This window comes from Populus nigra, chromosome 6, assembly GCF_951802175.1.
Source record: "Populus nigra chromosome 6, ddPopNigr1.1, whole genome shotgun sequence".
Taxonomy (NCBI): Eukaryota; Viridiplantae; Streptophyta; class Magnoliopsida; order Malpighiales; family Salicaceae; genus Populus; species Populus nigra.
In genome coordinates, this window is record NC_084857.1 from 1,637,027 (window position 1) to 1,664,431 (window position 27,405).

At 37.0% G+C, this 27,405-nt stretch overlaps 2 protein-coding genes and 1 pseudogene across 6 annotated transcripts; 2 read left to right on the plus strand and 1 right to left on the minus strand.

Moving 5' to 3' along the window:
* The first annotated feature begins 493 nt into the window (after positions 1–493).
* LOC133697263 (3,9-dihydroxypterocarpan 6A-monooxygenase-like) lies at positions 494–3,612 on the plus strand (annotated as a pseudogene).
* Positions 3,536–8,365, minus strand: LOC133697262 (protein FLOWERING LOCUS D-like). 4 transcript variants are annotated; one of them, XM_062119725.1, is made up of 6 exons: positions 6,487–8,365; positions 5,450–6,211; positions 5,297–5,342; positions 5,058–5,182; positions 4,608–4,663; positions 3,536–4,334 (listed from the first exon to the last, which is right to left on the minus strand). In XM_062119725.1, exons 1-5 carry the CDS (start codon positions 8,177–8,179, stop codon positions 4,614–4,616), a joined length of 2,676 nt encoding a protein of 891 aa, XP_061975709.1. In that variant the 5' UTR covers positions 8,180–8,365; the 3' UTR covers positions 3,536–4,334; positions 4,608–4,613. The 4 variants fall into 4 exon arrangements, with proteins under 4 accessions (XP_061975709.1, XP_061975711.1, XP_061975708.1 ...); XM_062119727.1 differs by having other exon boundaries at positions 4,599–4,663; XM_062119724.1 differs by having other exon boundaries at positions 3,536–4,288; positions 6,487–8,364.
* Positions 8,366–12,125: 3,760 nt separating this feature from the next.
* Positions 12,126–26,904, plus strand: LOC133697803 (exocyst complex component SEC8). 2 transcript variants are annotated; one of them, XM_062120594.1, is made up of 27 exons: positions 12,126–12,398; positions 13,173–13,303; positions 13,903–14,115; positions 15,409–15,582; positions 15,751–15,855; positions 16,253–16,362; positions 16,890–17,054; positions 17,608–17,779; positions 17,886–17,992; positions 18,358–18,644; positions 18,720–18,883; positions 19,000–19,115; positions 19,363–19,436; positions 19,781–19,911; positions 20,002–20,051; positions 20,903–21,003; positions 21,496–21,608; positions 21,797–21,904; positions 22,155–22,352; positions 23,786–23,871; positions 24,811–24,961; positions 25,054–25,131; positions 25,399–25,500; positions 25,641–25,715; positions 26,102–26,197; positions 26,282–26,331; positions 26,421–26,904. In XM_062120594.1, the coding sequence occupies exons 2-27, from the start codon at positions 13,262–13,264 to the stop codon at positions 26,506–26,508; spliced, it is 3,156 nt and encodes a 1,051-aa protein (XP_061976578.1). In that variant the 5' UTR covers positions 12,126–12,398; positions 13,173–13,261; the 3' UTR covers positions 26,509–26,904. The 2 variants fall into 2 exon arrangements, with proteins under 2 accessions (XP_061976578.1, XP_061976579.1); XM_062120595.1 differs by having other exon boundaries at positions 12,127–12,398; positions 19,363–19,433.
* Positions 26,905–27,405: the final 501 nt, after the last annotated feature.

Sequence of the window (27,405 nt, forward strand, 5' to 3'; positions counted from 1 at the left end):
GAAAGGAAGCCAGACGCAGGGAGTGGCATCATAGCTTCTTCCCAGAATCCCAGCGACAAGCTCAGGAGGGGTTTCTCCCAGCAGCGGCTGTGAACCAGGTAAGCTTTTCATTCCTTCTCCTTTCGTTTATAATTGCACAAACACTGTGCAGGTGCAATTTAATTACATTGTGGCTGTAGCAGGCGTGCGTGAATTGTTCACGCACGCTTGCGTTTAAAAGCCAACGTGAATTTTGCTATTATTGTTAGGTCTGTTGTTTCAGTACACAACCCAAAAACATTTCTAAAAATCTTTTCAAAATTTTTTTTGATTTTCTTGTATATTTTTTACTGTATTTTAATATATATTGATTTATATTTTTATACTTTAAAAATATAAATTTAATATTAAAATACTTAGTTTTCATAAAAAAAAATATAAAATATTTTATTTATATACATACAGCCGAGTTCTTAAAAAAAAATCATATTAATTTTCATACAACAAAATGATCCACTCATGCAGATATGTTTAGGGACACACGTGTGTTATTGCTTCTAATACTGCTATGGCAAAAGAAATATTCAAGACCCATGGGAGCTAAATTTCATCTCTCTACCTGAATTTGGCTGCTCTGAATATTTTATTTATAGAGGATCGAGGTTTGTGACTGCCCAATATGGTGATTATTGGAGGTTCATGAAGAAACTGTGCATGGCTAGAGTCCTTTCGATTTGTCCCACAACTTGATAAGTTCAGTACTGATATACGAGAGGAGGAGAGGGTGAAGTTATTCGAATCGGTGACGACAATTGTGCTAGAGAAGGGAGGTTGTGTGACTTGAATAGAGCGTTCACAGCTTCCCAGACAATATTATCTGCAGTATGGCAATGAGCACAGTGTAGGGGATTTCGGCACCCCATACGCGGACCGGTGGTGTACTGATAGTTGCTCAGATAGGAGGGGAAGCACACTATGACACAATATTTTACGTGATTCGGCAAATCGCCTACATCCATGAGAGAGAGTCCATATTATTTAGGGATAGAGAAATGATACAATAAATACATGGAGGAGGATCACTCAACTCCCAGCTCACACACTCTGCTGCATATGGCAGCAGGGCTGCTGCCCATGGCAGCAGCTCCTCTCTCTTCTTCTCTTCTCTTCACGTTCTCACACACTCTCACAATCTTGCTCTCACAAAATATACCTCTTTTATAGGCATTTCATGACAACCTTCTCCAGCATTTCTTCAACAAAGATGGCTGTCAACTCCAGCTCTTCTTCAACAAAGGTGGCTGCTAATAGTTAATGGTTGGTGTTGTTCATTTGCTGCACATGCAATGACAACAACCCAACACACAGGGTGTTCTGGTAGTAATAATGATGCCGAAAAGATTAAGAAGATGTGTGAGACTAGTACGAGGCTGGCTGGGAAGCTTGTTATAGGGGATATCTTGGGTCCTTTCAAAAAAATTTATTCCTCTAGCAGTGGGAGGAAGCTAGTTGGGGTACTAAAATATTATGATTGTTTGGTGGAAAGGATAATCAAGGAGCATGAAGAGAAGGCAAAGGAAGGTTTTGAAAGGGGGGATAGGAAGGATTTGACGGGCATATTGTTGGAGATATTTAAAGATCCAGCTGCTGAAATTAGGTTATCAAAAAATGACATCAAGTCTTTCTTGCTTGTAAGTTCTATTTAGAGTCCGTTTGTTTACGCGGTAGAGATTACGTTTCAATCAAAACGCAGGAGCCAAGCGTTTGGTAATATCACACACGCTAAAAATAACTGGTGGGACCCATGCCAATTCACGTTTTGAACGCGAAATTGGCGAAGCAGCCCCAGGCTGCTTTTTTAAATTTTGCATTCGTGTGCACAGTGCAATTCACTTGCACTGTGCACGCAAACAGTGCAAATTCACTTGCACTGTCGCGAACAGTGCAAGTGAATTGCACTGTTCACTCGAACAGTGCAAGTAAATTGCACTGTTCGGGTGATTTATTTTTTTTTTATTATTTTTTTTTAGTGTGTATAGTTTTTGTATATTTTTTTTTAAAAAAAAACTAGTTTTACATTGTCATGTAAACAATATTTTTTTTCTTGAAAAAATAGTATAGAGTGAATTAAATTCACTCGCACTGTAATATCAAATTAATTTTATTCCTGATAATATTTTATCTAATTAATATCAAATTAATTTTATTCCTGATAATATTTTATCTAATTTTATTGCACGCTCAAAAAATTATAGAAACTGTAGTTCTTGTCAAATGAATTTTGTACGTAATGGAATTGTAGATGGTTTAATGGCATAATAAAAAATATTTTATATAAAGTATTATTTATTTCATGAAGTAATAGTAATAGTTAAATCTACAATATTTAAATTAAAAATTATCAATTTTAATATATATATTTTAAAATTATTTTATAACTTTAATTTCAAAAACATTCTTAACCAAACATATTAAACTATTTTTTATTCAACCTCAATTTTAACCACAGTTTTAACCAAACACCTATTTTTTCAAACCAACCTCAATTAAAAGTACTTTTTATAAAACAACTTTTTTCAAACCACAACTACAACAGCTACAGCAATACCAAACACACTCTTAGCCTTCTAGATATTAATATCTTGCATCATATGAGAAAAATCACGAATAACTATGTTAAGAGGATAACTGAGATTGACATTCCAACTCGAATCCTCACCTCTTGTTTTCAAGAATACCAATGAAATTCTCGTTAATTATTTGCATTGCTAATATCTGCTATTTATGTATCTCAGGACATATTCTTTGCTGTTACAGACACAACATCAGTGGCCTTGGAATGGGCAATGGCAGAGCTAATCAACAACCCAGAGATATTCGAGAAGCTTAGAGATGAGATCAGTGCAGTTGTTGGGCCCAACAGGCTAGTCAAAGAATCTGACGTCCCAAATCTCCCTTACCTTAGGGCAATCATCAAGGAAACCTTAAGACTTCACCCTCCAGCACCGCACCCTTGATCATGAGAGAATGTACAGAAGATTGCAGGGTCAACAGTTGTGTTATCAAGGCCAAGACAAGAGTTGTTACTGATGTCTACGCTATCATGAAGGATCCGAATTCATGGGCTAATCCGAATGAATTCATGCCTGAAGGATTCATAGAGTTCAGAGGAAAAAATTGGCGAGCACCAGATGGAATTTAAGGCTCAGAATTTTCGTTTCCTTCCATTTGGAAATGGAAGAAGGGGATGTCCTGGAGCGTCATTTGCAATGCTGGTGACACATGCAACATTAGGGGCTTTGGTTCAGTGCTGTGGTTGGAAAATCAAGGAGGGGGAGAAGATTGATTTACGCCCAGGACCAGGTTTTTCAGCAGAAATGGCTCGCTCACTTGTGTGTAACCCTATTAAACACATGAAATGATTTTAAAAGATACCATTTAATTTCTTACAAGTTAAAGATCAAATTGTTCTTTAGGTCTATTACAAGTCTGTCAGGAGCTCATGGAATTTGGTATGAACTTGCATGCTATCCTTTGAAATTGAATGTATCGAGCCTTTTGCCAAGTTCCAATATCATTACATACACTGAATACTTTGATATAGTATACCAAGTCCCAGTGGAACCAAGATGAAACAAGAATCACCAAAACCTCTAGGAACAAGTCGTTCATTGTCTTGAGCATTTACAAGCACAATTGCAATCAGTACTTTTTTTCTTTCTTTTTTCCTTTATTTTTGTTTGCCACCAAATTGTCCAGCCTCTGTCACAAACAGCAGAGTTAAATCATTGTTTTCTTTATTTTTACAAATCATTACGTGCCGGTCTTCCACAATCAGCAAGATGCAGTCTCATTTTGGGTTTTGACCTTTGTTAAGGTTTGACATCTATGATCATTCATACCTTGTACTTCCATGATATAGGAGATCGAAACCAGATTCCACCCTGACCAGCGCTAACATCATCACATCTTCTTTCCATCATGGCACGATACAGTTGTGCTGTTTCATAAATTGTGAGGACCCTTTCTCCACACCAAAGTCAACTTGGGGACAAGCTTTGTGGTTGATGGTTCAGGGGTATTACCTCTCCATTATGCTGCCCGAGGAAGGACTGAGGTGATGAAGAATAAGGACTCAATTATGACATGCAGTTTCATTAGATACAGCAATTTTCAATTCTCATTGTAGACACCATGCATCATTCCTGGAGCCTTTGTGCATGGAACATGTATCTTCAACAGTCAGTAATAGCACGGACAGAGTTCTCCAACCAGCCCCTGTTTACTAGTTCAGAAGGAGGAAAAAATTCTGCCACGCCAGAGAGAAGCATTCACAATGGAGTGTGAGTTCTCCACTAGACAGGGATAGAAATATCAAATCACCAGATAAAATATTCATACACATTTCATTTGTATCATAAAAAAAGAGAGCAAGTAGCATCGATCAAATAAAATTCAGAAACTTGTGTCACTAAAATGCATTCAAAATGCTAACCATCAAGAAAATGTGTGCTCATTTGCCATACACCAAGTGGTGCGATGAAAAACAATATCAGAAACCATGTAGTCAATTTGCACATGAAATTATCAACATAACCTTGGCATCAAAGATAGTTTACCATTCTCACCATTCATCAGGAGGGTGCTGTCTGTTCATTCTTCAACATGTCCACTTGAATTTGTCCTAACAAAATTGAACCATTTATTTCAGATTTTTATGACAAGAATAGTTAAGGAAAGCAGCACTAATGAATGATTATGCACAACAGAAAAAAAAGCATCGTTTTATATCCCTATCAATGGAGTTTGAAAAGGTGGATCATTATATATACTTCTATGGTTCTTGAGAACGCACATCATTGCTCTCTATGGAAGCACAGGAAATAAAGTCACCGTGATGTAACTTTGAAATGATAGAAGGGCATTTATTAACTTACTAAATTTACATAACAAGAGAAGGAGAGGTTCAGTGTGCATGTTGAGAGTAAAAAGAACAGGAACGATGCACTTCCACCTTACATCCAAATGCAGCAAAAAATAATAGATTTATTATGAGACTAAAGGCCTTCAATATTTACCTGTGCTATTCATTTCAGGAGGTGCCTGATTTGTTGTCCGAATTTCTTCTAACACCTTAACATTTACCATGTTCAAATTCAGAGGAGGCACATACTTATTGCTGCTGCGCACTATTTTAGCTCTCCTGGGAGATTATAGCAAGAGTTAGCAGTGAAAATTTCCAGTCAAATGGTATAAGAAAAAATTTAGAAGATCAGGAGAAACAATAATAGCAAAATCATCTTTCATCAACACCAACCTGACCAGTTTTCGCTTCAACGTCACCTTTTGTAGTTTGGACATCCCTTTCCAAAAAAAGAAGTAAAATGCTATTTCAACTTCCTCGTAACAGACTAACCCAATACTTTGGAGAAAAAAAGAAGGATATAAATAAGGCTCCAATCACTCTCACCTGATTTTAGACCCAAAGAAGTAGCAGGGGTTTTATGCCCACCTCTCTCAGCTTTAATAGATGCAATGAGTGAATCAGCTGTAGGCCCCAAACCCTTTCTCCCAATCAATTTCACTCCTAGCTTCTCACAGAGATAATTCATCCTCATTTCATCACCCCCTCTCACCTCTCTCAACTCAAGCGCCTGTTGTTTGGACAATAAAGTGTACACATGAAGTGGTTGTTGCTGATTGAAATGCGACTGAAGCTGCTGAAAAAGTAACTTATTGGAATGCCGTTGATCTGGCCTAGAACCTTCCTGACTCTTCTTTCGAGGTTCACTAAATGTCACCCTTAAAATTGCTGTTGACTTCGGGTCAGGATTCTTTCTGCCAAAAATAACAGAAAAACTCCCAAAGTCTATATCTGGCTCCCTAAATAAATCTGCAAGAAGGGAAGCACAAGTGTGGGCATTCTTTGATGGGGTCCGATTAACCTTCATCCTTGAGGCTCGAGTGCCAGCATGGTGAATCATGTTTGCAGCTTCTCTTAACCCACTGAGAAAAGCTCCATGCATAGTTGCAGGATATCGCCTATTTGTGGCCTCCCCTGCAAAGAAAAGTCTTCCATCTCCCACACTTTCTGCTAATATATCATAGTCATCTCCTGATGCCCCTACCGCAACATTAGAGTAAGAACCAAGGGTAAATGGATCACTGCCCCATCTTGTGCAGACAGTTTGGATAGGCTCTGGGACAGTGATTCCTTGAGGTTCATAAATACCTGCTTGCATTCAAACTGAGTCACATATAAATACTGATTAATCATCTACTCAATATTTAGACTTGCATCTCATCTTAAAACAAGCACAAGTACAGTGGGAAATTCAAATGAACAAGGAAGCAAAGCCAATTTAAATGACCATGCGTGGTGATAACTACTCCAAAAGTTTGCAACTAAAACACAAATCTGGTATTCTAGTAATTGCATAAATTTATGAGAAAGAAGATGAGATAGCAACATAAACAATATTTTCAATAAAAAGTTGAATTGATTACCCTTGAGGATTTGAATAACCTTGGTCACTGCATCCGTAGGTGGCATACTCTCAAATTTATGAGCAGCTTCCCCTGCTACCAAAGCAATCAAGATTGGACCACCAGCAACAGTTGCATAGCTATAAAACAAGAAGAACTCCCCTCGAGAACTCGTATCGTCAGTCAAATGTCCAAACGTGTCCAGGTCAGTTTCCCAAAACACGCAAGGAAAAAGCATCGCAACCTTATTCAGCAGTCCATATCCCAACCTTTTTATCCCATCAAGCTTCCTCTGTGGCAACTCAGGAATAAACTTGATCGACCCACTCTTCAACACTCCAAGAGGAACCGTACACAACACCATATCCCCCTCAAAGACTTGGCTGCCCGCAATAACCTGCACCCCATCACTCCCATACCTAATAGTATGCACAGTCTTCTCATACAAAATTGGTACATTCTCAGCTAAAGCCTGAACCAACCTCCCATTCCCTCCAGGCAAAAAACAATGATCCCCTCCCATGTCATACGGGTCATCCTGGTCCCAAAATGCCAATGATAACTTCGACAACAAACCTGCATTGGCATACTCCAAATTAGCACAATGCCAATTAAACAAATTGATCTCCTCCTTATTCACAGCATCCTCATAAACCTGCCTAAACGTTTCCAACGCAGCCCCCAATGACACATCCACTGAGACATCCCCCATCAACTGCCTAAGTCTACTTGCTTTATCCAACAACCTATTAAATGCTGTCTCAACCTTCATATCCATATCCAAATCAACTGGTCTCCCACCCACACTATAAAGTGGACACTTATCCCTCACCTTATGCATCCAAAACCCCAACTGCTTTGCTAAAATCCCCAACGGATTCCCCAATGTCCCCGTCAAAACACTCCCTCCTAAATCCACCGATGCACTCACCCTATTCCCCGCTCCCCCTTCCATTCTCATAGTATAAACTCTCCCACCCGCACGCTTCCTCCCTTCTAAAACTGTAACCTTAAATCCCAACCTCATTAACTGCCTCGCCGCACTCAACCCCGCCAGTCCTGCCCCAACAACAATCACATTCGACTTCGTATACTCATTGGGGAATCTTTCTTTTATCGACTGCGAAACCCCAAAATTAATATACCCGTGCGAAACTAGATAATCATAAGCAGAATCTAACAACCCATGACAATGTATCGGAACGGAATTAAGAAACATTTCTTTAGTCACCCAAACATTAACATTCTCGCGCCATTTCGCAATTATATGATTCCTAATTAAAATGTAATTAACCTGTTCGATTCCACCGATATTCGTGACCACACGGGCATCTATTTCCTCGTCAGTTAAGGAATCAGCAGGGAATCCAGCAGAGAGACCAGTTAAGGCTTCGTTTGTTGATTCTTTGTTGATTACTATGATTTCTTCTGAAATATCAGGGACTAGTTTTTTTTGTTGTTGGTTTTGTGCGGCTTTGGGTGGAAAAAATTGGGGGAAGTGAAAGGAGGTTTGGGTTTTTTGGGGACGGCCACGGCGGCGTTTCTTGGGAATGGGAAATGAGGGGAATGCAGCGTTCGGATTTGGTAGCGCGAATGCGGGTGCGGGTGGGGTTTGTATGGGAGTAGGGGTGGTTTGTGGAGGTAGAGGAGGGTAGGGGACGAATTCGAGAGGAAGAGATGAGAATTCGTCGGGGGTTGGTGATGGTGGATTCATGATTGTTATTTAGTTGGTGGTGGCTGTAGAGGAGGAGAGGGAGGTTAGTGTGGTGATGGAGGTGGTGGTGGTGGTGGTGGTGAAGCTGTTGATGGTTTGGAGGTGTAATAGTTGATTTCTTGAAACGAACTTGAATGCTCTGTAAACGACGTTTCGTTGAGAGTAATTTTTGACGAATAATTAGTGTGGTGGCAAGCGACGTGGTGTTGGCACGACCCGTGGAACTTTACTGGGCTAAGAATGACCTGGTTTCGTTTTTAACTAGTTAAAAATATTATTAAAATAATAATATTTATAACAAATGATAATATTATTAATTATAATAAAATAATAATATTTTTAATATTAATACTTTTAATTATAATAAAAATAAAAATATTTAAAATAAAAATCATTATATTTAAAAACCTAGGACCCAGCAATCTTGGGTCTTGATGAAGAATCCAATAAAATTGGGTCCTTACACAAGACTCATTGAGCTTGGGTCCTGACGTCGAACCCTAAACAATCGAGTCCTACCACAGGACCCCAAACAATCGGATCCTGATGTATGACCCATTCCACTTAGGTTCCATGTAGGATCTATTAGACTTGGGTCCTGCACGAGACCAATTACCATTTGGTCCTAGCGCAGGACCCAGGCACATTGAGTCCTGATACATGACCCATTTGACTTGGGTTCTAAAGCAAAACCCAAGCAATTTGAGTCCGTGGCCAAACCACATGTGGTTGGGGGTTTGGGTCCGCGTTCAGATCCAAGGAGTTGGGTCCAAGTTCAGATCCAAAATGGTTAGGGGTTTGGGTTCGTGTCTGGATCCAAAGGGTTGGGTTCGAGTCCGGATCCAAAAGGTTTAGGGGATGGGTTGGGTCTGTGTCCGAACCCAAGCGGGTTATGGTTTGGTTATATGGCCGAACCCAAGGTGATTGGGGATGGGGTTGCGTCCGGACCTAAGGGAGTTGAGGTTTGTGTCTGTTAGTGTACCCAAGGTGGTTGGGGGTATGTGGGCGTATCCAAGGTGATGGGGTCCATGTCCGGACCCAAGTGGTTGGGGCCTGGATCTGTGTCCAGACCTTGAACTCAAAGGGATTTAGGTCTGTCCGTGTCCGGACCCAAATGAGGTTGGGGGTTGGGTGTTAGGTTCGCGTTCAGACCCAATGGGATTGGGTCAGTGTCCGGGCCCAAAGAGGTGGGGACAGTCTATGTCCGGACCCAAATGGGTGTGGTCCTTGGCTGGACCCGAAAGGGTTAGGGTTTGGGTCCGTTGACACCTAAGGTGGTTGGGTCCGGGTCCGGGTCCTGATAAAGGATCCAAGAGCACTGGGTCCTAACGTAGGACCCATTAGCCGTGGGTCCTGACGACGAACCTAAGAGCATTGGGTCCTGTTGCAGGATCTAAAAGTACTGGGTCTGAACGCAAAACCCAAAAGAACTGGGTCTTGACGCTAGACTTATAAGCCTTGGGCCTCGACAGGGTCTACACCCATGCGCGCGATTCGGACCGAGCGCCCAATAGGGCAGACCCAACACCTAGTGTCCCCACATGGCGCACGGGTTTGGCTTAGCGCCCAGGGCAAGCCAACGCCACGTATGCGTGTGGGGCTGACCCAACTCATAGGCAGGGTAGCCCAAGCACAAAGTGGTTGCATCCCAGGCTTGCAGCCCCACCAAAACTGGAACTAACCATTTTCTTCCCAACCATATCCTATCAATGCCAAATGCATCCCAACGAAAAGACAACCCCACCACTCCTTCACTGCCCTTGTAACTCTTTATGGCTAGGGCTGGTCTGCCATTACACTGCTCCAAATCACAAGGCGTTGTGTCTAGGTAAACAGTAACAGGAGCATTAAGCCTTTTTAGTATATTGTATAATGTATTAAAGTAATATTTTTTTATTTTTCAAAATTTATTTTTTATATCAATATATTAAAATAACTTTAAAGTATTAAAATAAATTAAATTAAAATAATCTTTTTTTAAAAAAGCGTTGTCTGATTACAGTGTTAAACATCTTTAAAATCAGTATAAATGTAAGGGTGTGTTTAGGATTAGGTTAGCGGCGACGGTTTAAAGTGTTTTTTGCTTATAAATGCATCAAAATGAAGTTTTTTTTTGTTTTTTTAAATATTATTGACATTAACACATCAAAATGATCTAAAAATATAAAAAAATAATCAAAATTTGAGGGAACACGGTTTGCACCGTGTTCCCAAACACATCTTAAGTGCAACATTACCTAAAATCTAAAACATGCTGAAATTTTATTGTAGGCGCTGCTACTGTTCAGTCAGACAAATGATATTATGGATGACATTGTATATTTTTTTATATTTTATTTTGGTCATCAAAGTTTTATTTTGTGTGGTTTACTCCTAGTTAAAGGCCAATTGCTTTTCATTTATCAGTCATGGGTGAAATTAAAAGACGGAACTGTAATGAAAAGGGCACCAAACATAGGTGTTACGTTAAAAGTTTCAGGAAAGCTACACCATGATCCTCTAACTTTAAATATTATGTAAATTATATAATTTTGGCACCTCAATTTTTTTCCAATTAATTTTTGGTATAATTTTTTTTTTGTTATTCTTAGTTCATGATTGAGAGAGGAGAGAGAAGTCACTAAGTTCAAGTGGTAGAGAAATAAACGTATTGTTGACACCGATTTAGACTATCAAAACAATTGATATTGGTGTCAAATAGTTTCATTTAACAAAGGGAATTTATATCAAGTGTTTTTTTTTACCTTAAAGCTCGTGAAAAAACATATATTAGTCTGAGTATATTTTTGGTTTCACATTGATTTTGGTTTCTATAACAATTTTTTTAGGCTATTGTTAGGTTTGTTATGATTTTTAAGGTATTGTGGTTCAAAAATTGATTGAAAAACCAGTTTTTAAGTAAAAAAACTTAAGCTTTGATTTTTCAGCTACCAACCTGTGATTTTCACAGGTTGGTAGCTGGAAAATCAAACGACATGCCGTTTATAAAAAAAAAACAAAGCTCTAAATAGAGCAAAAAAAAATAACTCAGTTGCATGAGCCCCGACAAAATGGGTCAGGCGGGCTAGCTTGGCTTATTAGGCTTGATAATGTCTATCCTTTACTTTTTTTTCTATTTTTTTTTGAATTGATGCTTTTTTTACATGTTTTTCTCAAAATTGTTTTTTTCATTTCTATGTTGATTGATATTCATTATTTTTCATTTTGTTTAAGGAGTCTTTTATAAATGACGAGTATTTTTTTTTTATCATGCATTTAAATTTTAAAGAGTTTTATTTATTTATTTATATATATATTTTTTATCTTTTGTATAGATGAATTTTATTTTTTAAAACAAATTTTCTTCTTATGTAATATTTATAACATGTTCAACTTTGAATAATGTTTTTTTATTTTATTTTATTCAATCAATTTAATTTATGTCTCTATTTTTATTATCTTTTAGTTAAATAAAAAAATTACTCTAATAAATAAATTTACCAAACACAACCGGGTAAATAGTCTGTCTTGTGATATTAAATATCATGATATACATATATTTCTTAATTTTTCTAATTTTATTTCTAATTATTATTTATACTTTATTTTTCATTTATTAATACACATAGTTTTTGATTTATTTGATTACATTTATGCATAGATTTTTTTATTCTAATTTAACAATTTTCTAACTATAAAAATATATTGAAAAAGCTTATATATATAATTTTTTTATTTTTTAAAAAATTAATCCGTGGCAAAGCCCTGTCAAGTATCTAGCTAATTATGAAATCATGACGTTTAAAAATCAGAGGAGGGGCGAAATCAAGTTATCAAGAATATTTTCACAAAATTTATAACCTTGAGGACTGATATGAAATAAAACTAGAACTTTAACCCGTAATCATCCCAATCCAAATTCCACACGGAAAAATCCTTTTGTAATCGGAGCTCCATATACCCTTCCTCTTCTATCTTCTAGTATACGAAACAAAGAAAGCGAGAGAAAAAACAAAAATAAATCATTACAGAGGCAGCCAAGAGCTGGAAATACCTCCAAAATCCAAATACTTCTTACTTTCATTTTCGACGTCGTTTCTGTCCTCCTCCTCCTCCTCCTCCTATATCGACAACAGTAACACGCCGATCATCTTTTTCACAACCTCCAAAACCAGCGATTTTCCCCAATATTTCGGCCTCGCAAATGCGATATCCGCATCCTACCTCCTCCGTTTCATAGGTACACTTCCGCTTTTGTGCTTCGCTTCGCTCTCTTTCACTTCATTAATCGTCTGAATGCAACGTCGTTTCTTGTTTTGAATTGAAAAGCGCAAATCTGATAAGCTGTTTCGAGTTTATTATCAGCTACAGTTGGTGATATTTTTTTATTTTTTCCCCAGTAAATCAGCTGCGTTTGTATTTGTTTTCTATTTTATCAGCTTATCTAGGGTGTTTATTACTGCGTTGTGTGATAATGTTGCGATGATCGAGTTCGCCTTGCTGGATCTGGCATTTATTTTTTTAAACTCAATTTTATAATCTTCTGTTTGGTTTCTGAGAAAATACCGCGTACTTTTCTCTGTTTTTTGTTTAAATATTATCAGGACGGCTGGTTTTGAATAAATTAGAGAAAATTGTTAATGGCCTCGTTATAATGATCAGCCATTGAGTTGCGAAGAATATAATGGAAAAGTGAATTCTGGTAATCTCTCTCCTAGGGTAGAACTTTCTGAGAAAATCTTACTTGTTTGGTTCAGTTTCAGCTAAAAATAAGAGTCAGATTATGCAGTCGGCGAGTCTTTAACTTTGACTTTTACATACTATTCGCATATGTGTGTGTGTAATGTTTCAAATTAATTATTGTACAAGTTATTGGGTATCAGAAGCCTTGTTGAGCATTGCGTTTACGGGTTAGGAAATAATAGCAGTGTTTGATTTTGACTGTGTCAGAGAAAATTGCATTATAGCTGACTGATTTTTTTCTTTTCCTTTTATTAATATCTATCTGTTTTAGGGTTTGAGTCTTTATCAAGAGCCAAAAGAAAAACAAAGGGCTTTGCTGGGACGAGCTAGGAAAACTGTTGTTAAAGCAAAAGGATTAAGATGGGAATTTTTGATGGGTTGCCCGTTCCTCCTGACAAAGCAGTAAGTCGTTTATTTATTTATTTTGTGGTGTTTTTGTAGAAGTATAATGCAAGTGTTTTGCCATGTGCATTGACAACTGCTGTTCAGTTGGAGTTTTGGTTTGTAGAGTAGATTTCATATTTATAATTCAACATCTTGAGTAGAATTATTAGATCGGAAGTTGACGGAGTTATGTTGGCATGAAACTTCCATGTAATTATAAAATAAAGATGATATGAGGCTTTGATGAATCATAAATGCGTGTTTTGCCACATTATGCTCATCTTTCTTGCAGTAGTAGATGGTGTTGCATCTTTCGAGAAACAATATGAGGGTTCTTATATGGTGTATAATACAGGCAATGAATGGTTAAGCATCAAATTTAACAAGACCGTGCCTCAACATCTAAGTGTTAAAGTGGCTAGAAAATGTATTTATATTTAATGATGGGCTTTCTATGATTGATTTCATGTAAAGTGACAACTTCATATTGAATTTTTAATCACTTAATCATCTAGATTATTATTAATGTCATGTAGTTTTGTGACATCTTCCTTTTTATTGTCCTGTTTTTTTCTTTTCTTTTCTCATTCCCTGGTTTGCTCCTTGGTACAAAGCAGTATTTAAGAGAAGAGCTTTCAAGAATAGATGAGAGTTGGGCTGCTGCACGTTTTGACTCATTGCCTCATGTTGTCCATATTTTAACCTCTAAAGATCGTGAAGCTGAAGCCCAAGTTTTGAAGGAGCAAAGCGATGTTGTTGAGGATGTTGTAGATGAAGTTGTACAATCTTATCACAGTGGCTTCAACAAAGCAATTCAAAACTATTCTCAGGTGTCTTAAATATTCTTTTACAGACTGATCTAAACAATGTGTATTTCTAATTGCTATCAATTTCTTGCTTTCCTGCATCCAAGATAGAAAAAGATAGATTGTTTTCTTTTCCCTCTTTTTTGTTTTCAAATTCCTCAGAGCAGTTTCATATAAAATATCAATGTTGCCCACTTATAATCCATATTATAGAATGCTATTATTTGAAAGATGGGGATAATATTATAAAATATCAATGTTGTCCTCTTCTAATGCAAAGTTAGAGATCTTACTACAGAAATTGCAACTAACAGCTTTGTATTGGTAGGATTCTAATATCACTACAAATTTAAGTATTCGTTGATTTACTGATAAGAGCCATGTCCATGATCAAGGATTATTTTTTGTGACCACAATTCAAAATACAATAAAAGTCTGCCAAAAAGCAAGTTCCTTCCTCTTATATTCTGATTGGATGTAGATGGCAAGTCTATCAAGTGTGGCAGTTTGTGTTAACTTTCTGACTTGATACAATTTAACTGCATTGATTTGCCAGAATCTCGAGTTCATTTCCGAAAAACTTTATATTCATCTTAAATTCTAGTATAAACCTCATAAGCTCCCTCCTGACCATGGTTCAATTATTCAACCTTTTGCTTTAGGTATATATGTGCATTATGTAGTGAGCTTTTCGTTGATTTCAGTAAACGTTTAAATAAAATTTGTAGCAGTAGCATTTCTCATTGATGAAGCTATAGAATTTCAAAGTTTATCATCCAAAAATAACTATTCCCTAGCATAACTCGTTTCCAGACTTGTTTCCCATAGATGAAGATTGTGATCTAGCTGCCTCCTTATTTTAAAGGCCATTTACTAAGGTTTTGTATCGTAGTTGGCAATGCTAGCTCCTTTACTGCAATGAGTTCCTTGATATTTCAGATGCTTTATGTTATCTAGTTTTATGTGTTTTTTCCCTGTTTTTCCCAAGAGATTCTTAACTTTGTCTGCTTCACTATTTTCTTCAAATTTGTTAATTATTTATATTATTCCTAAATTCTCCCTTTTATGATGTAAAATCCTGATTTGGTGCTTCTGGGTAAAAAGAGGTGTAAATGATTGACTGAGAAAGAATTGAGGATGGTCAGCCATGGTAGGAGTGAGTGAAAATTGTGTATTGTGATGATTTCATCACAACTTCTTGGACTGGATTTACTCATGACCTCATAAAAGATTATCACTTGTTTAACTTTTTTGGGATTTGACAAAAAAAGAGTTGGTGCCTAAACTCAATTATCATTGTTTATTATTTTCTTCCAGATCTTGCGGTTATTCAGTGAATCTGCTGAGAGTATTGCTTCACTAAAGGTTGATTTGGCTGAAGCAAAGAAACGTCTTGGTACCCGGAATAAGCAATTGCATCAGTTGTGGTATCGATCTGTTACACTACGACACATAATCTCTCTTTTAGATCAAATTGAAGGCATAGCTAAGGTTGGTCTAAATTCTCCAGCATATTTTAAAATGATTAACTTAATGAGGAGATTCACTGTACCACCATGCTGCTATTTATTAACATAACAGTGTTCATGGCAGAACCATTTCCTTGTTACAAATCTTGTAATGTTCAAGAACCAATCTACTGCTTGTTTTTTTGCGCAGGTTCCAGCTCGTATTGAGAAACTCATAGCAGAAAAGCAGTTTTATGCAGCAGTTCAATTGCTTGCTCACTCATCATTGATGCTTGAGCGAGAAGGTCTTCAAATGGTGGGTTGTCAAACTTCCTGAAATTAGCTCATGGGAATGGTCCATGTCCTTTGTTGTTTGTTTTGTTAAGGTTAAAGCTCGGTTTTATCTCATCTTGCTTCCAATTCCTAGATTCCATGATGGTAACCTATGACATCATAGGTTGTTGGTAATTATTTACTGGTTCTACACTCCTTATGTTCTACACCTCAAATAATCATTTACAACTCAAAACATATTCAAAGCTAGGATTTGGTAAGCATAAGAAGAACAGTGTTTAATAAAAAAATTGTTGGACATGGGGGTTTTGACATGATTTCAACTTCTTTCCTCGTTTTTTTTTGTTGACTTGACCTAACTTGCCCTGTAATTGGAATATTTGGGAAATTTTGAATTTACTATAATTATTGTGTCTCAGGTTGGTTCTCTTCAAGATGTGCGATCTGAGCTGACAAAGCTGCGAGGAGTTGTCTTCTATAAAATTTTGGAGGATTTGCATGCGCATCTTTACAACAAGGGAGAATACAGGTACATATTCATCCCTCTTCCTTTCTCGTTTCCCCTTCTTTTTTCTAAGTAAAATTTTGATTGTATTTTTGCTTAGGGAATATTATTCCTGTTCCCCTTTTGTTTGCTGTTTTATACTCTTTCCTTTATTGGGTGTGGAGGGTGAAGATACTGATGCTCATTCTCGCTAATACGTCACATATCATGTGTTTTGTCCTGTGAACTGCTCTGTTGTATTGTTAAAGAAGAGTGATGGATTTCTTAAAAAAGCTTCTCTCACTGTTCATTTTTTGAATGTTAATTCAAGCTATGCTTCAATACATTTATTTCTGTTATAGAATTTCTTTGTCACTAGTTTGATTATTTTACGCTGCTCAGTTGCCTCGTGTGTTTTGTCCTGTGAACTGTTCTGTTGTAGTATAAAATAAAAGTGATGGCATTTTTAAGCAAGCTTCTCTCACTGTTGATCTTTTGAATGTCAATGCTATGCTTCAATACATTTATTTCTGTTATAGAATTTCTGTCATTAGTTTGATTGTTTTCTGCAGCTCAGTTGCCTCAAGCATGTATGAAAGAGATGATGAATTGCCGACTACCATAGCTGTTTTTACTATGAGCAATTCACAATCTCTATCTCGAAGAACAAGGTTGATGAAAGGTGACAATCATAGCTTTGCTGATGGATCATACAAGCCAAGCTCTATTGATGGAGGGTAAGAATAGTTTTCTTTGTAATACAGTTCTTCTACTTTCCTTTTACTTTGTTCTTCTCCTGCTTGTTAGTTCTATCTTACTCTTAAAGTTCCTTATTTTCTTGCTTATGAGTGAAATCGATTCCCAAGTCTTAAAATAGATTTTTTGTGTTTGTTTCTCCTCTTGAACCATTGTATGCTTTCCTGATCATTTGTATGTTCCCTCACATGGTCAAGTTGATAGTTTTGACCCCGTATGCCTTCCGAGTGGTTATTTTTAGATGGAGTAATTCTTGACTTTATCATGACCACTTTGTTTTCTGCTTGTTAATTGTCAGTTACAAACTTGTTATCTTTTAGCCAAAATTTTCCAGCTCATTTTAGTTAGTTCCAAACAATCACTTTGGCATTGCAAATTGGGTTTCATATTTTTAATAAAAGTGCAAACTGAAGATTTTCGAGATTCATCATGCATGAATATGCATAAGAAATGTTTTTCTTTGAAGTGTTTATTTGACTGTGATTGGCTATTATTGTTATTATTTTCTGAGCATTTATGCCTCTCTACCCTCAGTTCTTCATTTGATGGTCATGATGAGGATCTTGATATAACTGATGAGGCAACCTCAGATGGGCACACTGCATCAATGAGAACAAATGGAGGTGATGGGAACATGAAGGACATTAAAGTTGGTTCTCGTCAAATACCAAGTTGGCTTTCAAATTCTACTCCTGATGAATTTATTGTATGAACAGTACACTATGTGAAGTATAAACACACTTATGTTGAATTTGTTGTGGTTTTTTTCATTTTCTCTGGGCTAAAAGACTTGATTTTACATTTTCATGTAGGAAACCATTAAAAAGAGTGATGCTCCACTTCATGTGAAGTATTTGCAGACCATGGTTGAGTGTCTCTGCATGCTGGGCAAAGTTGCAGCTGCTGGTGCAATAATATGGTTGGTTATCTGGCTGCTGCACTTCCTTTATTATGTTTGACTGAGGAAAAAAAAATCCAATTTTTGTGGGCTTCACATCTGCAACTATAGTAATGATCAGCTATATGTAGGACATGAATTTTTTATGCTATTTACCTTTCCCCTCTAGTGACTGGATCTGTATTAGGATGAGATTTCTCGAGGGAAGTTTCATCACTTGTTTGGTTTTCTTGTACAAAACTAAAAGACGGATTGTCAGATTGAACATTTAATTCATCCATGCAACTCTATTCATGCTCATATAGAATTAGTTGGTCTTGTACTTCATATTGTTTTGATATGCTTGGAGAGTTAGTGTAACATTCTTTGCTTTTTTCCCCCAACAGCCAAAGGTTGCGACCTACAATTCATGACATCATCACTTCCAAGATAAAATCTCATTCAGAACTTGTCAACTCTTCAAGTTCTAGCATCAATCAATCTGCCCAAACCAGAGGTCTTCATTTTGTGAAAGGACAACTAGAAAGCTACAAGTTGCCAAAACAGAAACGTCAGAATGGAACACTATTGGCTGTAAGCCCAGTCTCGCCAGTGATGGCTCCCACAGGGAAAGCACAGGCTGCTGCAAAAGAGCTTCTTGATTCAATTTTGGACACTGTTATTCGAATATTTGGTAGGATACTGACTTGACATCTGTTGAAGTATGGTTTGGAAAAATACACTTACCATTACACCTTTGTTGACCTAGAGAATCATGTTGTTGTTGGAGAGCTTCTGGAATTTAAAACTTCTCAGAATGTTGACTTGAACGCGCCAGGGTCGTTGACAACAGATTTAAATTGGAACCTGGATTCTGAAGCATCTCAAGTTATTGGAGGTTACAGTATTGGTTTTTCCTTGACAGTTTTACAGGTAGCTGGCTGGCTTTTGTTACTTGATGAATGAAGTTAGTGCTTTTGAATGTCTATTTTTTGGTGGAAAACTTTTCCTCATTTTCATGTAATGTTTCATTGTATAATCTGTGAAAGAGTGAATGCCAACAACTCATATGTGAAATTCTGAGAGCCACTCCTGAAGCTGCATCTGCAGATGCTTCTGTACAAACTGCTAGACTGGCAAGCAAGGCTCCTTCAAAGGGAAAAAAGTGGGTAACATTAATTTCTAACAGTTTTCCTGGCCTCTTTATGGTATATTTTCTTTTGGGTCTTTAAACGGGTTTTAGGTCACTTTCAACCAGTCTGCAAAGCTCTTTGTTTTAATTTTCTAGCTGTATCATGTTATCATGTTTCACTCTTTGAATAAAATAGACTTCCTTTTTCAAAAAAAGTGAACAGTTTTGAGGAATCAGCAAGATGGTATAGTAATGCCCTGCTAATTCTAATGTGTTACAGGGATGGGTCAGAAGATGGGCTCACCTTTGCTTTTCGCTTCACAGATGCTACAATATCCATTCCTAACCAAGGTGGCTGGTATTCATTCTTTTGTAATGATGCTATTTATGCACTGTTAGGTTCTTGAATGGTTTAGGCCCCTTGAAAATTTATTAGAATCTACAGAAACCATGATAGAGATGACAATTTTGTAATAGGGATTCTTCTCACTTTGATTTAGAAGGGAGAAACAATCACTGGCAACCTCATGTTTTGTGCCCCGATGATGTGATAGTCACATTCCAATTACACCACAGTTTTCATCTATGCTATCTTTTTCAAATTATTTTCTTTGTTGTCAGATTTATTTTTCACATGTAATGGTTTCCTCTTGATTAATCCTTTATTTTCATTGTTCCTTTTGTTATCAATTATTCAGGTGTTGATCTCATTCGTCAAGGATGGAGCAGGAAGGGTCCAAATGTGCTCCAAGAAGGCTATGGGTCTGCTGCTGTCTTGCCTGAGCTAGGCATATATCTAGCAGCATCTGTATACCGTCCTGTTCTTCAGGTTTGGGACTGACATTGACCCATCGTGTCAAACTTGAAATGTATTACCTGTTTCTCTTGTTGGGCTTGTCTAAAGTGATTTTCTTTGCAGTTTACAGATAAGCTTGCTTCAATGCTGCCAAAAAATTATTCCCAGTTTGGGTAAGCTTGAAAAGCACAGTGCTTCTTGTTGGCATATGCAATCAAAGGTCCCTTTGTATGGTCTACATGATGCACATTTGAGTGTAGATATTGATCCTGTAAATTTTCTTTTGATTTTTCTGAGTCAACTTCCTTTCTCATTTTTTGCTTGCCTGAATTTGAATGTTGCACTAGATCCAAGACTCCCTTCCCAGTCCAACAACAATCTCTACATACTTGAGATCTTCAGGTCTGCGTGTGTGGGGGCAACTCAAATGAACAACAGTCTGGTCTGAATATGGGCCTGGCCTGCTTGTCTGCTGTCAGGTTCAGGAATAGCACCGTGTTTAGGCACCAATCTGCCCCTTAATAATGAAATGGTCCTTCGACCTTCATTTGATTCCAACAACCAGCATAGAAAAAGCTCTGATGTGCCAAAAAGTTGGGGAGGGGGGATGCTTGACTTTCTGACCAAAATTATAGTCGTTGTATAGTTTGTTTAAATTCTCATTCCACAATCAACTACAGAACACATTCACTATGTTTGATACCATTTCTGCTGAGGGGCAGAGTATGGTCCCATTACATCATTGTCATAGTAGTTCGATTTTTATACATCTGCATCGGGTTTATCACAATGAGTGGGCATCTGTGGAGTTTAGTTTTAACTATGAAGAGATGGAACTTTTCATAATGCTTGCACTCCCAGTTCCTTAGAGCTCGATCATAGTATATTTAGCTCAATCAAGAGTTTGATGGCCTGGATCGCTGCACAATTAGTTTATGTGCTTCTTATTTCCTGTTTTTTCTTCATGAGAGATTCATTCAGGATGCTGATGTGTTTTTTGTACTCTTTGCTTCAAAAACTGCAGGAATGATGGCTTGCTAGCTTTTGTGGAAAACTTCATAAAAGATCATTTTTTACCAACTATGTTTGTGGATTACCGGAAGGGTGTACAGCAGGCTATATCAAGCAAGTTCTATATGGTCCAAGATTTAGTTTCATTATGTTGAAACTAAATTGTTTTTTAATGATGCTTTATATACCTTTTCATCAATTGATTTAGTCCATCACACACTTATTAGTATTTCCTTGATTAGCGTTGCATGTTCAAGTATAAACAGTATCAATAGACATAATTTTGTGAAGATACAACGGTATCAGTAGATCATGAGCCAATAGGTAGATTGCCAAAATCACATGGACAATTGAAATAACTCTATATTTTACTAACGTTTTAAAAAAAAACAGTGACATTTGACTTGGAATACAAATAAACTACATAACCATCCAGGTACTATGACAAATTATAATTTTGCAGGGAAGAAAATTGTTGTTTTTGGAATCTTCTCAGCATGTGGATGCTCAATAAGAGATTGTTGAAACTCATCTGATCTGTAGTTAAGCTTTTTCTTTTTTATTGTTTCTGCTGTTTAAAATCTCATTCTGGAATTGCTATCACAGGTCCAGCCGCATTTCGTCCGAGGGCCCATACTGTTGCTCTTTATACACCATCAATTGAGAAAGGTCGACCAGTCTTGCAGGGACTTTTGGCAATCGATTTCTTGGCAAAAGAGGCAAGCATGTTTTATCCTTCCATTTTCCCATCCTTGAATAAGTGCAATTTTGGTTGTGTTTGGAAAGATCTTGAAAGCAACACTTTTATCTGATGTGGAAAGCTTTTTAACATTTTCTATCAGTCACTTTTTAGTCTGAGATGTATTGGATTTTGGGATGTCTAATGAACATTTATCCTTTACTCCAGGTGCTTGGTTGGGCTCAAGCAATGCCCAAATTTGCTGGTGACCTTGTAAAGTTCGTGCAAACTTTCCTCGAGCGAACATATGAAAGATGTCGGACATCATATATGGAGGCATGGTCTATCTATTATAATAATATCTTTTCCTATTCATTGGAAGCATCATTAGTGCTGTTTGCTTCATCTCAATCTATTATAATAATGTCTAATCTTATGCTTTAAGTATTAGTTCTTGCTTTGTTAATACTGTTGCTGAATTCCATTGAAAATTGATGATTTTTGAGGATGCATGGTATAAGCCGATGCTTGTCTTGTGCAGTCACCATATAGCATCTCTCAGCTATTTTTGTTTGTAATGTTTCAGGCAGTTCTTGAGAAGCAGAGTTACATGCTGATTGGAAGGCATGATATTGAGAAACTGATGCGATTTGACCCAGCAAGTGCATATTTACCGAATTCACTTGGTCAATCAAGCATGGTAAACAATGCCTCTGGTGCTGAATCTATAGAGATTGAATTGGAGTTGAGTGAAATATTACTCAATCTGCGACCTATCAAGCAGGTATGTGTGTAATTATATAAGCCGGATGCACTTTTGATTACAAATATTAATTCTCTCTTTAGGGGCAGGGACAGGTAAGATTTAGGGGTTTCCAAAACCGGTTTCGGTTTGGTTTGCAACAAAAAAACCCAATCGAACCATTTCTTTAAATTCTGTAAATTATGACCCAAACTGAAAACTGGTTCAAACCAAACGGTTTGATTTGGTTCAGTCAGGTTTTTTTCTTTAATAATCAGGTAACCGATAAACCTTATGATTGTGCTTGTCTTGGATTTTTTTAATGGGCCAAAGCTTTTCTAAACCATTTTATGGGCTTGTTTATAATCGTTTTGTGCTAAATTGGGAGAAGATTTTTCAATGGGCTTGGGTTATTTTAAGTCTTTTTTAATTTTGTGTCTTCAATGTAAAAATAAACAAATGAAGTGTTTCTGCTTTTATTCTGTTTTCTGGAAAATTTATTTTGGGTTTTTTTTTTTGTTTTTTATGAAAAAAATGTTGGCCAGCAGAAAATTATGAGAAAAAGAAGAAGCAAGATCCATGCAGCCCTGCTAACAGCACCAATATTCATTAAGTATTTTTATACATGAGAACGAAAGAAAATCAAGCAAAAAATTCAACAACAATATCAATAGCAGCAAAAAGATCCAGAAAGCCACCAAAAAACACTTGCATCCCTCAAGATCAATGCTAGAAAAAAACAACAGTAGCAGATTAGAGAGGTTATCCAGAAAAATCAAAAAGAAAATCTTAGTAAGAAAAAATTGTCCAACATAAAAAGAAACATCATATGAGTATAATCAAAAGTAAGATAAGAGAAAGGCTCAAGAAAATGAAGTTAGGCCTTTGAATGCATAAATCATAGAACAAAAAAAGATTAACAAACAGAGAAAGAAATACACCTTCAGTATTCTAGAGAATGGAGAAGATGAGAGAGGAGAGAGGAAGGTGGGCTATGGGTAAAGGGAGATCGAGAGGGGAGGGGGAAAAGTGGTGGGGGGAGAAGGGGGTGCAACTGCATATACTACTTTAGGGTTTGAGAATAGTTTTTCTTCTATAACTGTTTGGCTTTTTATAGTTGGTTTTGGTTTTGGTTCAATTCGGTTTGGTTTGTCAATTTTAAATTTCTAAAACCAAAACCAAAACCAAAACCAAACTGAACCTGATTATTTTTGGGCTTTTTAATTGGTTTTTTTGGTTAATTTTGTTTTGGTTTTTCCAGTTGGTCGGGTTTTTTGTACACCTCTAGTAAGATTACTAACATTCTGTTTGGAGGTACCTGTTTCGGGGACAGTAGTTCCTTCTTTGTTTCTGACTAATAGAGTAGACATTCTAAATGAAAAATGTTTGTTGAGTCTTTCCTGCAATGAGATTTTCTCTAAATTTGAATCACATTTGCAAATTGAATTTGTTTCCCCCCTTTGTGTCATTTACAGGAAAATCTAATTCGTGATGATAACAAACTTATTTTGCTTGCTTCCCTTAGTGATTCACTGGAGTATGTTGCAGACTCAATTGAAAGGCAAGTTCATCTTGTTAGAGCAATAAATTTGTGCTTTATTATTCTTTTTGCATGTCATATAAATAAACACATGAGGAAATTGGGAAGTCATGCTGGATTTGATAAAAATGGACATTCTATTCTCCATAACTAGCCCTTTGATCCTGTATGAATGCTTTAAGTTCTTGGCTTGATGACACTATGATGCTTTCCTTTTCTGCAACTCATTACCTGAGCTACTATGATATACTTGGTGGCTATATATAAGTTCTTTATTGAAGTATTAGGTGTCTTCTACACTAAAGGGTGAACCTTTTGTGGAACTTTGGTCATGAAAGCATGGATACCTATTTGGAGTAGACACAAAGATAAGGGTGTTCTATTGGTTGTGAACTTACAATCGATTGGCACCAACCTTGTTGTGGCATATCCTGGGCCTCAAAAATAAATGATAGCTAAAATCCCACGGGATACTCCTCGATTGACAGTGTCCTCATGTTTGCTCTCTGTGGGCTTAGGCTGCATCAACCTCCCATCTAGCAAGCCTCTGACAAACCCCTATTGAAAGCACATGATTGTTTGGGGAACCCTTTTCAAAGCTGGTTCATGATCTAACCTATTTAGTGGATAATTGTGAAGAGAGGAGCTTACCAATGATTTGCCCGTTCAAGATACATTTGGCAAACATTGTTGTTTACCTTTTACCTTCGGGATAATATCTCCATATATTTGGGTTGTGCCACCTGCTATCGTAGTATTTAATTTAATGCTTTAGTATATTGTTGTCACTGATGAAGTACAACTTTAGAGGGGACTAGTTCACATCTTCTAACTAGTTTGGGACCAGCTGTTTATGCAAATCTGATGTGTCATAGAAAATTGTTGTATTTTGGAAACTTCATTTGTTAGCAAATTCTGGGCATTAGCTAATTGTACAAGATTTGTTTTCCTAAATTACAGGCTTGGGCAAATAACCTCACGATCATCAAATCAAGTAGCAGATAAAGCCAAGACTCTGGCAGCATTTGCTGATGATTATAGAAAATTGGCAATTGACTGCCTAAAGGTTTTGCATGTAGAGATGAAGTTGGAAACAATATTCCATATGCAGGTATGAGAAGCACTTGTATTCGAAGAATTTTATGCCTAAATTGGATGTGAAATCTTTCAAATTAACTCTTCTGAGGAAATACCTTCAAACAGGAAATGACAAACAGGGAGTACTTGGAGGACCAAGATGCAGAAGAGCCAGACGACTTTGTTATTGCTCTCACTGCACAGGTCAGTGTCTGTGTACAGATTGTATCAACCGAGTATAGGTTTCATATTGTCATTTAAATAGTAGATGTCCTCTTCAAGATTCTCCTACAGCTTGTGTGGACAATTTTTTGTAGATGAAATATTGGAGCCTGGAGCATATTTTGGAGAATTTTACCATTCTTCTTGCTCAGTTTCTTTTTATATTCTTGAAATCATATTTTACATCATTTCTTCATTTTTCTTGTATGCTCTTAGAATCAAATTTTACATCTTTTTCCCGTGCCTTAGATAACACGTAGAGACGAGGAAATGGCACCTTTTGTTGCAGCAGTGAAGCAGAATTACATATTTGGTGGAATTTGTAGTATTGCAGCAAATGCATCTATCAAGGTTTGAATCTCTACTGCTATTGAGAATTTGGCTAGACTTTGATGTTCTTTTACATTTTGTTTCTTTTTAGTCATTTAGAATCTCCAATACCTGTATCTTCTATTTTCACACTACTAATGGAAAATGTGATGTCTTGTTAGGCTTTGGCTGACATGAAGTCCATTAATCTTTTTGGAGTTCAACAAATATGCCGGAATTCAATTGCATTGGAACAGGTAAACTTTAATACATAATAATTGCGTAATTCATTTCCAGCACAGTTTGCCTTTCCGGGATCTGTCATCCTTCCATCCATTTGGACTTGATCTCTGCCAAGAGTTGACTGCTAATAGTTGAAATGCAGCTTTCATGTGTGTTTGATATTGTGGTGTTGGATGCTTGTTTTTTGCTTGAAAATGTATTTTCTCAATTTTTTATTTTTAACATTAGAATATCAAAATCACCGGAAAGCACTAAAAAAATATAAATTTGGTGTTTTTTCAAGCCAAACACACTTTTAAAACTCATCTAAACTCATTTCCAAATGCAAAAACCAACGGTATTGAATCCGTTGGATTATATGAAAAGAGGTGGCTTAATAATTTTTATTGCCGTTTTACAGGCCCTTGCAGCTATCCCATCGATCGATAGCAAAGCTGTGCAGCAGAGATTAGATCATGTCCGAACATATTATGAACTACTAAACATGCCATTCGAGGCAAGTCACTGAAACCATGGTTACTTTTGTGAATAATTCTCTGTGCTGCCATGCTAATATCATCGTTATCTCCCGAATTTCCAGGCCTTGCTAGCTTTCATCACCGAACATGAGAACTTGTTTACACCCGCAGAGTGAGTTGCTACAACCCTTTTATTTTTCTGTCACTGGTCAGAACTCATTTAATATCAAATCAAATAAAAAAATTACATTAATTTTGCAGGTATGCCAATCTTCTGAAGGTGAACGTCCTAGGAAGGGAAATCCCACCAGATGCGCAGGATCGAGTCTCATACATTTTATCCCATTAACTCCTTCATTGGTGGGAAGAGGATTATTATTATTTTGTTGTGTGAAAATGCAAGCGGTTCGTTCTGATTGTGCCAGCATAAATGTATACAACAGATAAATTTGCTTTGTAAGTTTGTGGATACGGCCGGATGGATGCAGAAGCCGGTTCCGTGCATATCATCTTCTTCCAAGTATGTGCCACGTTGTGGTGAATTTTTGACGGCATATTGTAGATGTGAGGGTCTTGCCATTGATTTTTTTATTGTAATGTCTTGTGTATTAAATATTATTTTTTTATGCTTGTCTTTCGTTGGGTCTCAGAGAATTCTTTTTGCTTTTGTAAATCATTCATATTAATCTTCCCTCCCTCTCTAAGAACTAAATCTAGTTATTGAATAGCTAATGTTTTCAATCCATTTCTTCACTCCAAGTTTTATATCATACTGGATTAATCCACTTGATTACCGATGGAGGACACTGGCTGTTCGTGCTGGCTCAAATCTTGTGATTCTCAGCTATTAATGCAACGGGGCTGTGACTTTTGACATGCAACAGTAGAGTATAGAGAGGACTTGGGATTTTTACTTGGGAGCTTTCAGCTTCAAACTTGAAGCTGAAGAAAGTTACGTCTCATTGGATGGCCTTACGCCCGTCAGGCCACTTACTGGAAAATGAGGAGGTCCATTGGGCCTGTTTGCGGAAAGATCTTTCATAGGCCCATTCTCCTCTTGCAGGAAAGGCTCTGGCCCATTTTCTTCTTTCTGGAAAGAGCTTCCCATGCCCGTTAAGCCATTGCCCAGAAGAACTCAACTAAGCCCATTTGGCCTATTGATAAAAACTGACTCGAGGACCATTGGGCCTCTTGATAAAAAACACTGAGTTTAAGCCCATCGGGCCTATTAACTCTCTCTATATTC

Coding starts and splice junctions, on each gene's coding strand:
- LOC133697262 (XM_062119725.1), bottom strand. CDS start 8,179: ATGAATCCACCATCACCAACCCCCGACGAATTCTCATCTCTTCCTCTC. Junction 5,343..5,449: donor TTCTTTGGGTCTAAAATCAG/GTGAGAGTGATT, acceptor TTTTTTGGAAAG/GGATGTCCAAACTACAAAAG. Junction 4,664..5,057: donor TCCTGAAATGAATAGCACAG/GTAAATATTGAA, acceptor CAATTTTGTTAG/GACAAATTCAAGTGGACATG.
- LOC133697803 (XM_062120594.1), top strand. CDS start 13,262: ATGGGAATTTTTGATGGGTTGCCCGTTCCTCCTGACAAAGCA. Junction 18,884..18,999: donor TTTCCTTGACAGTTTTACAG/GTAGCTGGCTGG, acceptor AATCTGTGAAAG/AGTGAATGCCAACAACTCAT. Junction 25,716..26,101: donor ATTCAATTGCATTGGAACAG/GTAAACTTTAAT, acceptor GCCGTTTTACAG/GCCCTTGCAGCTATCCCATC.